General features: G+C 40.5%; 1 protein-coding gene across 1 annotated transcript in view; it reads left to right on the top strand.

Annotated features, from left to right (window-relative positions):
• pigg (phosphatidylinositol glycan anchor biosynthesis class G (EMM blood group)) overlaps window positions 1-15,223 on the top strand; it is a 114,636-nt gene that overhangs the window by 18,168 nt on the left and 81,245 nt on the right. The window contains exons 3-5 of the mRNA XM_032554954.1: window positions 5,607-5,816; window positions 7,472-7,660; window positions 13,053-13,191. Of these exons, the coding sequence (XP_032410845.1) occupies window positions 5,607-5,816; window positions 7,472-7,660; window positions 13,053-13,191 (538 nt within the window). The remainder of the gene's footprint in view (window positions 1-5,606; window positions 5,817-7,471; window positions 7,661-13,052; window positions 13,192-15,223) is intronic.

The raw sequence follows: 15,223 nt of genomic DNA, 5'->3' as shown, positions 1-15,223 counted from the left end.
TGCTGGGGGCTCAGCACCCCTAAAGGTCAGATCCTAGAATCGCCCCTGGTGGAAACTATGACTTGCAGCTAGATACCTCAAAAATTTACAGTTTCTCTGAAAAGAGGAGGACCAGAGATCTGGATGTATGGTAGTTATTTTGTTTCCCTTAGATGAAATAAAAATTTTTTCTGTACATTAGGCAACACAACCCTGTCAAAATGGATCAGAACAATACATTTTCTGTTGCTGTGTTGTATTTTAGAAAACGAGCACGTAAGGCAACACGTTGCTCTGTCTGCTGGTCAGCTCGACCTCAACGTGATTCAGAAAGTCTGTTCCCCAAAAAAGGCTTGCAAAGCAAAACGACTCCGCCAGCAGGGGGCATTACAGACCAGCTGCTAATTTCTGTTTAACATCACTGCATTGCACCCAGTCAACTCTTATGACTCAACCAACTAACTAAAATCATAATTTAGCTGTGGCAATTATTTCTTTGAAGAACCGCATTCCAACAGCCAATAGGGCCGCAAGTGATGCTTTACGATTATGAGTTTGGTTTCTTTTTTTATTGAAGATCTTCTTTTAATTCTCAATTTAACTTTAGTCCTGTCTCTAACAATTGAGTTATATTTTACTCTTTTGGAAAAAATTTTTTATCTCTTAGAACAGTTATTGTAACCGCAACCAGTTGGGCGAGACTCTCTTCGCGCAGGAACATCACTGAGGTGCTTAATTTGAAAGTGGATTTCAGGTAATGGCAACACTTAGAGCAATGCATTGTGGGCGTTTGAGAGGCTGGAATCGGCCTGGTTGGTGTGAACACAGCGGCACGTGGCTTCTTCTGGTGAATGACCTGAGACGATCAAGGATATTTTTCAGTTTGTAGAGGAACGTCTTCCTACCAGAAGCGAGCAGAAAGTAGTCGCTAAAAAGGAAACTGAAAAAAAGAGAGAAAAAGAGCCCGTCTATTGCCAGACTCTGGAACGTGGAACGTGGCACCTTCCGCCGGCATTTTGGCACCCTCACTACGCCAAAGAGTGTCAGTAAACCCCGCTCCTACTTTGTGCGACATTTGTTCACGTCGCAGGCCTTGGACACACGCTGTGGGCCGGTAATTAGTACGTTGATGAGTCACTCATTTATCTGGGCAGCTTTTCAACGTGATTTCTCTATCTAGAGCAATTGAAACAATTTCAAAGCATTCGGAGAGGACAGTTGTAGAGTATCTTCACACAGCATAACCCCGCACCTTTATTTGCAAAATAGCAGATTGCTATTAATAAAACCGGAGACCTCCGTGCAGCTGAACAGGCAGAAAGCGAAGCTGGGTTTTGCAGCAGAGTCATCCATCCCTTCCCTGTAATAAGCAGCCGAAACAAAAGAGTCACCCAAAAGGTAAAAAAAATATATATATATAGCTGAGGAACAAAGTTTTCTTGGAAATTTCTGCTTTGACCCCAACTTTTAAAAATCAAACTGAAGCTAAAATAGTTGAGTAAAGGTTAGTATATTGGCCAGCTGTAGAGCTTTCTCTCTGTGTCACTATGTATGATCTCCCTTAGGGTTTTGGACAGAGATATTTGTACAGAAATAAAGCCAACTGATTAAAAACATGACTTCATCTCATTTACTGCATTCAGTCCTGTCAGCCTTGGTAACCATAACTTCTGTGAGCCTGCATTCAAATCTATATTCGGCTTTTCACTTGCATGTAAAACTCGAAAGCTCACCTGAATAAAACAGAACGGGTTTGCTTTGATATGCTTAGCCTTAATATTGTATGCTGAGCTCCTTCTAGCTCCTATGGCAACCTGAAGCTGTTTTCTTCATCATGTTGTACTGACTCCATCATAAAGCTTGATGATTTCAATTCTGATAGTTTTTTTTAAAGGGAAATTTTGTTAACAGAGAAATTCTGATTCATTTATAGTTTTGGTTCTGTTTTATTTATTGTTTTTGGTTGTTGCTTTTTATTTTTAGATGTTTACGGTATCTTCCGGTTTCAGTGTGAAGTTAATTGGTCTTTGAGAGAGCAAACTGGTCTTATTACGCCAGACTCAATACATTACATGAAGTGTCCTCAAAACAACAATAATATCGCTTATCGCAATAATTGCTGGGACAATTTATCGTTGGAACCTCCTCCTTCAATACCAAAATGTTGTATCTTTGCATATAGATTTGCACTAGTAAAATATGCATTTCCATTTTTGCAAAAGAGCTGATCACGGATAAGAAAAGGTTTATCACTTTTTTGGTGTTTCTTTTTTACGTGTGGGTGGTTGTTTTGTTTTTTTTGAAGAGCTTCTGTTTGGCGGCGTAGGTATAGACGAGTTAAAGCACTTCTCAAACAGCACCACAGATTGGAACAAACAAAGAAAGTGTTTTGTCTGCAAATGTAAAAGCTGACAAGATGAACAAAATACTTAGATGTGAAGTGGAAGACCGGATTATATAAGCACAAGTACACACACACACAGACACATCAACACTAAGACGGTGCTTTAGGCAGTGATTTAATAGCCCACCCTGCCCACCCCTCAGTAGTTTTTGTTCATGGCTGGGTTATCGCACAATAAACACCGCTAATCTCTGTGTATTTTCGAACATGCTGAAGGACGTCGGGCTGTGCCCTCGGCAGATCACGGGGGGGTTAAGTGACAGTCTGCTAATGTCTGCAAACTCGGATCTCCTTCAGTGTTTTGGTGAAAGCAGCATCACATGAGTCTCCTTCTTCAGGAGTGGAGCAGATTCTGTCCTGGAAGCTAATATTAAATTCATTTCCATCGACCACATGATTGCTCAATTTGACGTTTTGAAAATAAATTTGCTTAATAGAAACACGACAATTTCGAACACACCGCTAGGGTGAGGTGGTCTTTATCTGGCCGTGTCGAAATGGGTTTATTTTGCAAAACTGCAATGGAAACACTTTTTTTTTTCACATCACAGGAGTCGCATGATTTACAACCAGATGTTACTGGTGGAAACCACAAAGAAAAAAACAAACAGGAAGTAGTTGGAGGAGGATGTTTTCTAATGACTTCTCGCTTGAACAAACTTATTCACATATAATTTAAGTTTTGTTTCTTATTTAATTGAAACACCACACTTGCAAAGTTGTCGGGGGGGGGGGGTTCACCATTAGCAGAATATTGACAAAGTTTTGTGCACATTTGTAATGGGAACATAGCTATTTCTTTTCCGCGCCTTGCAAAATAATTTCTACCCCTTCAACTTTCTCAGCGGCACAATGTCCATCATCAAACACGGAGCGCGACCCGGACAATTTCTTATTGCACTGAATTGATACAGTTATGTAAAAAGTAGCCTGAACATTATGGTGACAATAGGCTTTGCTGAACAGTGGCGCTCCCAAGATTTGGGAAAAGAGGGACCGTGGCCCCCTCCTAAAAAATGTTAGCCAATCCAGAGGATAATATTAATGTCATAGAAAGGCATATATCTTTTTAAATGAAGACATAAATGTAAAACCCAATAAATAAAGTAAATATGATATTTAATTAAAAAAAAAAATCTATAGTGTTTTTTTTTTTGTTCTTTTTTTGTAGCTGCACGCTCCTTAAATTCTGCCTGGTGCGTCCATCCTTTTGAAAATTTTCTTGGGGCACCAGTGTGGCTAAATGTATATAAAATCAGAGAAAGTGAGCAGCTACCAAAGTCATAGCCGGGTTTGTCTTCCAAAGTGTCTACACCCCATTAAGTTTTCCACTTCTTCTCTTGTTATGACAAATTTAGACGCACCTCAATGAAATGCGTAACAAAGTGTCAGGGGAAGGAAAATGATGCATGGTCTTCACATTTGTGTACTAAGAAAACTCCGTGCCATTGTATTCAAGCCCTAAATTAAATCCCAGTGCAACCGATTTGCCTTCAAATGTCACCTAATTAGTGTGTAGCTTAATGCACAGTGAAGGCCGCAGAGCTCTGTATTGTTTAATCTATCATCTGAAAATTATGACACAGCTGGTTACCCCTATCAACAAATGGTGATCCACATAAACTAGGCTTGTTGGATCAGGAGAGTATTAATCAGAGACAAAGCCAAGAGCCTCATGGTAACTCTGGAGGAGCTACAGAGATCCACAACTCGGGTGGGAAAGCTGGGCCTTTATGAAAAAATGTCACAAAGGAAGCCATTACTTAAAGAAATATTAATAGCTTCCATTTGCAGTTTGGTAGAAACCATGAAGTGGGAACTGAAGCAAACTTGTGGCAAAAGGTGATCTGAAGGTTTTGAATGTAAATCTGATTTCTGACTGAGTTTGAGTTGTGTTGCAAATAAATCAGCTGGAGGACGAATGTGGAAAACGTTCTGTCTCTACGTGATCAAAGCTGGGAGATGGATACCCCAAAATGTTTGCGGTTGTAAATGCAGCACAAAGGTGATTCTGTAAATTGTCTCAGGGCGGCTGAATGCAAATTCAAGCCAAACCTTTTGCGTGAACGATCTATCAAAATGCAAAAAAACCCAAAAAACAATGTAGAAGTAAAAGGAAAAAAAAAGAATATATTTGCAAGTCACTGTGTGTCAGATCCCATAGTGAATATGTATTGTTAAAGTTTCCACATGGTTTGTTTTTGTTTCCACTGAAAGATTATTTTCACTACTCAGATGGTTTACCATGTTAATGCTTTTGAAAATCAATCATGATCAACAAACCTTTTAGCTGTTTTTGACCAAAAGAAGTTGTTTTTATACTACCATCACCTGAGACGCAGTAACTGCAGTCAGGTTTTCTCCATTCCACTCATTGGGAGACTACCAGCACTAATTGGCTGGACCTCTGTTGAATTAAGTCAGTCACTTTATACTGGGGGTGCATATTTTATTTAATCACTTATTTTATGTTTTTATTTGTAATTATTTTTGGAAAAGAAATTTCACTTTGACATTAAAGCTTTTATTTCTTTGACATTTCTTTGTCAAAAAAGCTCATCGTTTTTGGTCATGGTTCATGCTTGTTATAGGCACCGGATTTCATCATGGATTTCATTCATAACGCAGGCTATCATTCTATCAATTATTCTGACAATCAATTCATCATACAAAAATTTGCACAAATTTCTACACATTTAAAAAATGCTTTAAATTTTCAAAAAATCAAAAGTGTTGTTTTTTTCACCTTCAATGCAATAACGCAGCATTCCTTTAGTGAATTTGAACCGAGTGAAGCTAAAACTATGCCACTTCACAATTTTTGACTAAAACATATTTACAGACAAAGGGGATTTTATCTTAAAAGCCAAATTTATACAGGCTTTGTACATTTTTGGCTTAATTACTGGTCTGAATATGGTTGGGTTTTTTTCTCAGCAAGTGGCATTTTTTAGAGTATGTATATTCCAGTTAACAATTAATCGATTACTAAATTAGTGGACGATTATTTCAATACTCGATTCATCGTAATTAAACCACTTAATCATTTCGGCCTTATTTGAATCGACAAAGTGGTTTCTCGGATATGCAAAAATTATAGGCTTTTATCGCTTAGCCTTACAAAGCACCGGATTAAATAAGCTGTGTTCAACCCAGTGACAATCTAAGGTCATGTAAATCCATTGCAAGTCGGTCATTGAGGCTGAAACCTTTCCCTCTACAGGCTCTCACCACCGGCAGCATCCCGGGCTTCATCGACGTGGTAATGAACCTGAATTCCCCCGCCCTCCTGGAGGACAACCTCATCTGGCAGGCCAAAACGGCCGGCAAGCGCATCATCTTCTACGGGGACGACACGTGGGTCCGCCTCTTCCCGAAGCACTTCATGGAGTACGACGGAACAACCTCGTTCTTCGTGTCCGACTACACCGAGGTGAGCGGGAGTTTGTGGGGTAAGCAGTCCGCGTCGTTGAGTGAGGGATTTTTCTGCGAATGCTAGTGAAGGATTAAAGCCCCAGGTGCTTTACGTGATACGGGAATTTGGAGGGGGAAAAAAAAAGATTGAGAATGAATGATGAAAGAAATGAAATAAACCTGCTTTGCCATGTTAGCCAGAAGATTGATGTTCAGACACGCGCCTCGGAGTGAGTGACGTTTAACACGGCTTTCACAATGTGAACACTTTGAATGATCCACAAAGTTTATGGGGATTCAAAGACAGAAGAAGAAATCAAACCAGAGGTGTAATATTGTATAAAAATGTCTCGCCTGCATTGCACTTTACCTCATAGCAGTAAAGACTATTATTTTTAATGAAAAATTAGGCATTCAAAGTTGCAAAACTATACTGTGATATACTGTAAATGTAGCTCTGATGCATTGAAATGTACAGTATGTGTACGCTTTGATCTCCAGGTGAGTAAAGTGGCCTGAATAAGAAATATGGACCACAGATTGTTCTTTGAACAGCATTTTTAACCTAGTGGGTTCACACTGACTCCGCGTGCACTTTTACAAGCTTGGGTTTTTTTGCGTGTGTGTGTGTGTGTGTGATTTCTGGAACTAACGGTCTGACGGGACAGAAAATTAGCTCGATAATTTCCATCTTAATCATTAATATTTTTTAAAGGCCAATTTTGTTTACAGAAGCTTAATATTTCATTTCAGTCATTGTTTCGGTCATGTTTGGCTTTAATTTTTCGTTTTATTTACTGCGTTACTTGGAGAAGGTGTTCGACCGTGTCCCTCAGGGAGCCCTGTGGGGGGTCCTCCGGGAGTATGGGGTACCGGGCCCTTTGACACGGGCTGTCAGGTCCCTGTATGATCGGTGTCAGAGTCTGGTCCGCATTGCCGGCAGTAAGTTGGGCTCGTTTCTGGTGAGAGTTGGACTCCGCCAGGGCTGCCCTTTGTCACAGATTCTGTTCATTACTTTCCTGGACAGAATTTCTAGGCGCAGGATGGATTGGATGGATTTAACAGAGCTTTGTGAGATGTCGAGTTGTTTTATCGTCTAATTTTTCTTTAAACATCTCCCTGGCCTGTCTGTTGTGTTCACGAACCTGTTTGTTCACTTAATGCGATTAAATTTTAACACACGTTGACTTTAGTTACTCGAGGCGATACATTTCACCTGATTTCATTTAGAAGCGCATGAATGCGAATGCACGCCTGACGTTTCAGTGGCGCATTTTTAACTGTCTCTTTCAATTCCAACAAAATGCATCGAGGTTTATGGCTGTAATGTGACAAAACGCAAAAAAGCTGTTATAAATCCTGAGGATTGCAAAGTTTCTGCATTAAAGTGGTGAAGGCAGCTAATCAAACGGGGACACGGAGAGCTGAGATCACTCAAGAAATGCTCAGCAGCTGCACCGGTGGGACCCAACAAGCTGTCCTTGTTTATCCTGCAGGTTTGCTGGTTGCAGAGCACGTCACCACAAACACAGCTTGTGTTTGTAGCACAGATTAAGGCGATTAGGTTTCATTATTTAACATTTTTTTCTTGCTAGATTTTGTCGCGTCTCCAACCTCTGGAGAGAATGTTGAATGTCGTCTCTAAGTGGACGTGTCCCTGCTGCTGCGATTCAGGTGGACAACAACGTGACCCGCCACCTTGACAGCACCCTGAAGAGAGATGACTGGGACGTGCTGATCCTCCACTACCTGGGCCTGGACCACATCGGCCACATCAGCGGGCCCCACAGCTCGCTCGTCCGACCCAAGCTGCTGGAGATGGACGACGTCCTGAAAAAGATCCACAGTTCCCTCGTTTCCAAGGTGAGTCCGTTTTCTGCGAGCGTCGCACGTTCAGACAGTTATTCCCTCCGGTTTTGGATGACGCCATTAGCTTTTGGAGAGTTGCTATGTTGCGTAACCGTGGCAACAAGGCATTGTTTGTACAACTAGAAACTTTTGGTCAGCGTTTCAAAATCTGAAATAAGGAAAGAACTATGACCTCAAACCCTAGAGGAGTTGAAAAAATAGATTTAAAGAGGAGTGGCAAAAGCAAACGAGGCGGATTAGCAGTTCTTGCTAAAACCTGATGATGTCGTCCAGGACATGCTACTGTAGAATATCGTCTTTGCTGCCCAGATGTTGAGCTGTCGGCATGTTATGACAGTCATGAGGCCTTTTCAGATTTGTTGCAAGAATGACCCTTGCAACAAATCGCAATAAGCAATTAATCAGTTAATCAAATAATCACATGATAAATTAAAGTGAGCTTGATCATTTCCATTCTGATGATTATTTTTTACAGATTTATTTACAGAGACTCTGTAATCTATTTCATTCATAATTTTAGCGTGTGTGTTTTTTATTTCTGTTTTATTTATTGTTTTTGGTCATTTTTGTTTATTTTTTGGGGGAGGGGAGTATATATTTTTTGAAGTTACTCAAAATATCTTTCAGTTTCAAAATGAAACTTGGTCTTCAGAAGGCAAACTTATGTCATTATCGATACACTACGACATAAAAATAGTGACAAAACAATATTATTGTTTATCGAAATAGTTTTCGGGACGATTTATCGTCCAGTAAGATTTTTTATTGTGATAGCATCGCGATAATTGCTGTCACACGACTGTTTGAATATACTTGGATGATATGAATTATGACATTTAATTTCCCTTTGGGATACATAAAGTGTTTTATATTGAACTGAACTGTGTCAGAGACCAGACGTCGGGTCAGAACAAATATTTAGAATGGTTTTATCGTATTATCTGCTGCAGAAGTTCTTCACTGTTCACCTGGTTTAAAAAAGAAATAACCTTAAAATATCTGAGAGAAAAACTTTCCGGTTACCATTCAGCTTTGTCGTACTTTCAAAAATAACTGTGGGAGGTCACCGACACTTTTCTCCAGCTGTCCTTGAAGCAGTAAAATCTAAAAGGATTGCATTAAGTTGCTTATTCATTACTAGAAAAAAACAACAACCAAAAAACATTATTTTTAAAAAAAAAATGTTTGAATTGAAGTCCAGCTTTTATTCCCTCCAACTTTAGTCGCTGTTTTTGAAATATTGCCTAACGAAGGCTTCAAAATATGCAAAAACGAAACGGTGATCAATGAGTAATAACTAACCGATGCAATCTAACCGATGACCGATGTAACCGATGACTATGTAACACTATCAGGTTCTGGCCGTTTACTTACTGAGGTCATTTGTGCTGCTGTCGGCAGTCGTTATGTTATCTGTCGCATCGGCCGCAGAGATTTAATAAACCGTTATCTTTCATCAGCTCTTGTTTCCCTGCAGCGGCCGACTGCACTACATGCATATTGACTCTGCGCTGTGCATGCGCTCCTAATGGGCATTGTCTCGTTGTCATTCAGATATATAGCTGCTACTTAAGTTGTCAAGTCATGTCTGCGTAAAGCGCTCAATTTCCCCCTTCTCCTTTTGCTACGTTTCTTTTTTTTTTGAGGCAAAAAAAAAAGGTGCAGGCCGTAAACACGTCGGGGTTTATTTTAGATTCGCTAATCCAGAACATGTCGCCACATCCCCAAAAGTTGCTAATTAAGTCTAAACATGTATTGCTTCTCTAGGCTTTTGATGAGGCCTGCGTGCTGTTTGGATTTTTTTTTTTTTTTTTTGACTGAAATATGTTTTACAGCCTCATTTCAGTCCCGTTTGTGTGAATGTAAATATAAACCCGCCCCTGTGGAGTCCTACGGGGCGTCGCACAACGGCGATGTTTTCTCTGGTCCCCTCTCGCTGCGATCGCACCATGTGGGAGTGTTTCACGCGCCGCTGCAGATGCCGCACGCGTCGTCTGCCGCCACATCCTGAAGGAGCAACGGCTCCCAGCTGCAAGGGAAGGAGGGCGGGGGGGGGAAACGGAGCGTCGGATTCAGATGACAGCCCCTCACCGCTCCGTTTGTAATGAGGTGCCAGTTGTCTCTTTTTTTTTTTTTCCCGTGCAGAGAAACGCTTCGGCTGCTGAGCAGAGAGATGCATCATGTTCTATTAAAAACAAGATTGGTTATCGTGACCTCACGGTCAAGAAGGCCTCGGTTGGACCTTTGTGTTAATGTTGAGCTCATGGCCTCAATCTTCTCTTCCTGAGATTTTGAGTTTGTAGGGTGACAGTTTCCGTTTGATGTGTAAAGTTTCTGAGACCTGCAGAAAAGCAAAACTGATTGAAGGTTTGTAAGGTACAAAAAAAAAAGGATGAATCGGAGTAAAACGGAATAATAGTGAGATGGTTTAGGGAATGTGTATGGGAGCAGTTTTCCCTATTGAAACTTAAGGAAATTAAAATTTAGCCCTCACGCACACACACCCCGTCACACCAGTTTGTATTTCTACCCATATTAGCAGAGCCGGATTCAGAAAGATGTGGGCTCCTGGGCTGGTGCTGGTTTTGGTCTTATCCATAGCTAGTCCTTCACATCAGCAGGTATAAATGGATGTATGGTGGTTTACTACTTATTTTGTTCCTAAAAAATATTTGAGTATTGTTTACATTCATAAAAATAATGAAATATTAATGCAACTCATCAAATATGAACCTATGCAAGCAATCATAAAAAAACAAAACAAAAAGTGAAATAAAAATCTTTTGGCTCCCACACCCCAAAAATCAAATCAGAGTCCTGGGCTACCACCACTGTAAGCCCTTTTTATTGTCTGACCCAGCATATTAGGACTAATTGTTGAAGTCCATTGATTTTATTAAGCTGCTGTTATGTCCAACTCTATTACTAGTATTTTGCTAAGCTTACGTAAAACTGAACTCACATCTTTCCACCAGAACTACGCCTTAAAAAGGAGCTCTGTCCTTAGTGGGGGCCCAGACCGTTTTCATAGGCTTGGCCCAGTAAAAAAAATTTAGGGTGGAACAAAAAAAAAAAGTGGTGCTCCTTGCGGGAAATGACTACTGTCTGTCATCATGTCCTGGCTATGATCCCAATAAGATCCATTGGTCTTCAGATCCAATGGACCAGAAGAGGTTCTGAATAGGCAACGTAAACGAGCATAAACACTCAGAACTTGAAAAATGCTCAATCAGCCATATTTACCATAACACTTCTACCAGCATTGTGTGGTGAAATGTAAAAAAAACGATTAGAGCAGAGTTGCAGTAGGACACCCACCTCTTCAATGAGTTTGACAAGTGAGGGAAATGCAATCAGTTTGTTTTTGGAAGGAGAAATGTCTCCTGTAATGACTTCAGAAAAGATGGCACACGTTGCCCCCGTCCCTTGGCGTTTTGCACTTGGCCCGTCACCTACCGGATACATTTTTGGCAGTTTAGGAGAGCTGGAAGAACTCCGGCACTATCTCAACTCTTGCGGTCGGGGAGGAATCAGTCCACAGGCGACGTCATGAAAACGTGCTGTGGTATTATTGTATTGATTGAGACATTTTTTAGGGGGTGTTGTGCATAGACGTTTTCCACTTTTTTCCAAGATTGCATCAACACCCCTTTGATTGTTGTGAAAGATGGCACCTTTTGACCATTCTGTGCTCAGGTTCTAGTACAAACAGCACTAGAGATTAATTCATTCAGCAGCAACACAGTACAGTAGTAGCAGAGAAAAGCTAGGGTTGTTCATTGTGTTGGCTTGTGTGCTTTCAGTGAACATTTTGGCCTTTCGTTATGTTCAGAACATTCTTGCACCATTCAGATTTGGAGAAATTTGTACCCAGATTTGTGTTTTGTGTTGTCTGACACGTAATCACAAAGTTGCCAACAGAAAAAGTTGGTCAAGTTAACTTTCACTTTTTTCTCCTTTTTTTAAAACTTTGACTTTTTTCTTCTTTTTTTTTTAAACTTTGACTTTTTTTCTTCTTTTTTTTTACCACTCCAGGTTAAAGTTTTAAAAATAAACATTTCACACAAGAAAACAGGACTGTGCCATCAGCATCAAGATGGGATTTCCAGGTCCATAATGAAGATATAGAACTTAAATCAAAGGCAAACAGAACTGGTCCAAGGACAGAACCCTGGTGGACACCCTTGATTATTGAGGTTACGTTGGCAGAAATTGAACTTCTGTTCTGATTCAGTGTTACTCGCTCCTGTGTTAGTAATTCCAGCTTTTTATGCCAGTAAATACTTCTTACCTTTGCTCAACTGTTTAAAGTGTTAAGTAGAATCCCCAGGCTTTAGATGTCAGCTGTTGGACACTGTTTAGACGGAGTTTGCTTGTTCTGGTAAATACGCTCTGCTGCCCCCAAAGCTTTAGCCTTTCATTGCGAGGAAAAGAAGTTAATTGTGTCTGGTTGTAAGCTGAAAGGAGAGACCGGGTCGGGATCAGCGGTGCTTTGTACTTTTTCTCAAGGTGTTGTGTCGGTTCCCCTGGACCCTGTGACATTTATAACAAGCTTCCAATAGGTACCACCCAGAACAGGAGGTTGCCTTCTTTATTTTCCTACTGAGTGTGGGTTATAACGAGCCATCGGGGCTCTAAAACGCAGCCGAGGTCAGGCTCTTTTCAGCAGCATGTTTAGAGCATTCACCAGTCTTTTATGTCTCCTATTAAAGCAAAAAATGATTAGTCCACTCCCAGCGATAGAATAAAGATAAGCTGACTTGATCATTTTTTTTTTTTTACTTCAATGCACTCCTTTTAGTTCAGATGAAACTTTCCCATCTTGAACAATAACCCTGCGATTATTGTGTGGGAACTAAAAAGTCTCCTGAGAGTGTTTGAATCTGTGGACAGTTGTTTTCTTAACATCTCAAGTATCTCAAGTTTCAGGCCACTGTGCTGTGACTCATAAAGCCTCCCAGTTGAATTTGTAGTCGACTGAGGGTTCCCCCGACTCAAGTTGAAAGGGAATCCACTTAAGGAACAACCCACGCCTGGTCAAAGTCTGTCATGCTCGACAAACGGGTCGCCCTTTGCGTTTGTTCGCTGCGTTTGCTGTAATTTTGTTTTTTGGTCTCTTCCAAGGCTAATACTGTAGCAACAATGCTCTGGAGTGTTTTGTCATAACTTCCTTTTCAGAAGTAATAATTTAATGCTGATGGACGCCGCTGCCATAACAGCATCATGATCCCTCAGACAGCATGTCTTTTTCTTTTTTTTAAATTTATTTCAGTAAACGACAGGATGTAGGAGCATATTGTGAATTTTAGACTCGGAACAAGAGACGTCTTCTCGCGTCGGCGCGCATAAAGGTCGGTCGTTGACCCTGGTGTTTGGTTCCCCGTAGGAGGCTGAGGGATCTTTGCCCTACCTGCTGGTGCTGTGCGGAGACCACGGAATGACCCAGACTGGCAGCCACGGGGGTTCCTCGGAGCCAGAAGTCAACACGGCTCTGGTGCTCATCAGTCCAGCCTTTAAAAGAAAAGGTAAGCCAAATGGTAAAATGTGGAGGGTTTGCCCCCCTGTTACAAATCGAAAACCACCCTTTTTCCCCGTATTCTCCCAGATGAGGTTGCGGCAGCTGTAACGTGACGTCGGCGCTAAGACTGACTAGCAGAAGTGTTCCTTGAAGTGATGAATGAGGTCAAGTGTGAACGTGGGATTGTGATAATTGGATCTTCTATTTTTGAAATTCTCCTTGCTTGTTTGATTTCTACACCATTCACGATAATTATCCGCTTGCTGATGTTTGCTAACACTGAGTCCTGCAGAGCTTCAATGAATAGCTTGGGTGTTTTAGATGATTGTTTTGACCTATCGTGGTCGAGGTAATTGGGAAATAAACGCCAAATGAGGTTTTATTCAAGCAAATATACGTTAGTCATTTGAATATTTGATGAACTCGCCAATTCTGCAAAGCAACGTACTGCTTGTTATTTATACTGAACTCATCACAACATTGCGCTTCCTATGTGGTTCTGCTCCTTTTAGAGTATCGGCAATAAAAAGCTGCAGGGCGTCCCAGCATCCTTAAAAAGTAATAAATTAATGCATCTACAATTAAGGCCTTAAAATGTCTTGAAAGTAAGTTGAGCTTCAACATGTTAATAATAGATCTTAAATTGTGTCTTAATTTAGTATATTCTTTGTTTTTTTGTTTGTTTTGTTCTTCTTGTGGGACTTTTCTGTCAGGTAAAAGTTCAAATTGCACTCAAACATCTTCAGATGGTTGAGGCTACCAGTAACTAGCTCTTAAAATACCCTAGCTAGCTGGCTAGCTAGCTTTTTTGTGTTGATAAGTGGAAATTTATTGCCAGTTGGCTGGAGAACATTATTTGTGTGGAGATGTAGGTCTTAAATTCCATTCATACAGGTCTTAAAAAGGTTTTAAAAGTCTTAAACTCCAAGTTAAAAGTTTGGATGATGTCCCCAGAAAGAATGTTGAGTCTATTTGAAATTTCTCCACAGCTGTCCAAAAGGCTTTTCCTTTTCAAAATTTTATTGTCCAAGTCAATATAGTGTACCGGGAGAACCAAATGTTTTGTGTGTTGATGCATTTAAAAGTTTTCAGAGCCACACTTGGTCTCACTTTACCATTTGTTATTGAGAGAACCCCCCCCCCCCAGCTAACTGCTCGTAGAAACGCTGTAAAATTTCTTCAAGGTTTGATTCAAATCTACTCATCAAAAGGGAGGCTCTCTAATGAGATGTACCATAATCTCGTAAGGTAAGGACTTTCACTAAGTGGCTCCTTAGACGTAAACACGGCGGCATGGAAATGTGTTGGTTTATGAAATCAGCGGCCACATTAACATAAATGGCTACTCTTTCAAATGAGGGGTCATTAGCAGAGCGCTTGTCTCCCTGTTGTTTTCAGTAGCACATGCTCCCCCGTGTCAGAACTCGCTGCCTGCTGAATACCTGGGCTTCACTCTTTAATCCCATTGCGTCTCTAAGAAAAGCGCATATTGGCAGAACATTTAATTGACTTTGCTGGGAGGACCCTGACAGGCAAATCCACTTTATTCAGATATTTCTAGGACTATTGTATATTTAGGTAAGTGTGTCTGACTCTGCCTCTATCTTTACTGTCCTGGATCCAAAAGAAAAAGGCTATAAACATTTTGTTACCGTTTTCAAATGAAAAATAAACTCTGTCGTTAGCTCACATAAACTGTGGAAGGGAAGTCTTAAAGCTAGTTCAACAACTAGCTGCTAACTAAACACCAGGAGACTTCACGGTCTGTACTGTACACACAGTGCAATGAGAATGGACTCCCAGTATCATATTGTTACATGTTGAACCTTATAATTAAAGTTTTAAATGTAATATTTCAATGTGAATTCAACTTTATTTTTTTTCCCCTTGAGCAATAGGGATTGGAAGTAACTTTAAGGATGTTCAGCACTTTCAGGTGTGGCATAAAAAGCCTTAAAAGTAATTCATATTTTAATACATAAAATAACAATGAAGTGTCTGTAACGTCACAGCTGTCTTTGCTCAGCGGGGAAAGTTTT

The sequence above is a fragment of the Xiphophorus hellerii genome, chromosome 23 (assembly GCF_003331165.1).
Source record: "Xiphophorus hellerii strain 12219 chromosome 23, Xiphophorus_hellerii-4.1, whole genome shotgun sequence".
Taxonomy (NCBI): Eukaryota; Metazoa; Chordata; class Actinopteri; order Cyprinodontiformes; family Poeciliidae; genus Xiphophorus; species Xiphophorus hellerii.
Note: the sequence above shows the minus strand (reverse complement) of the source record. Positions and strands in the feature narration are given on the sequence as shown.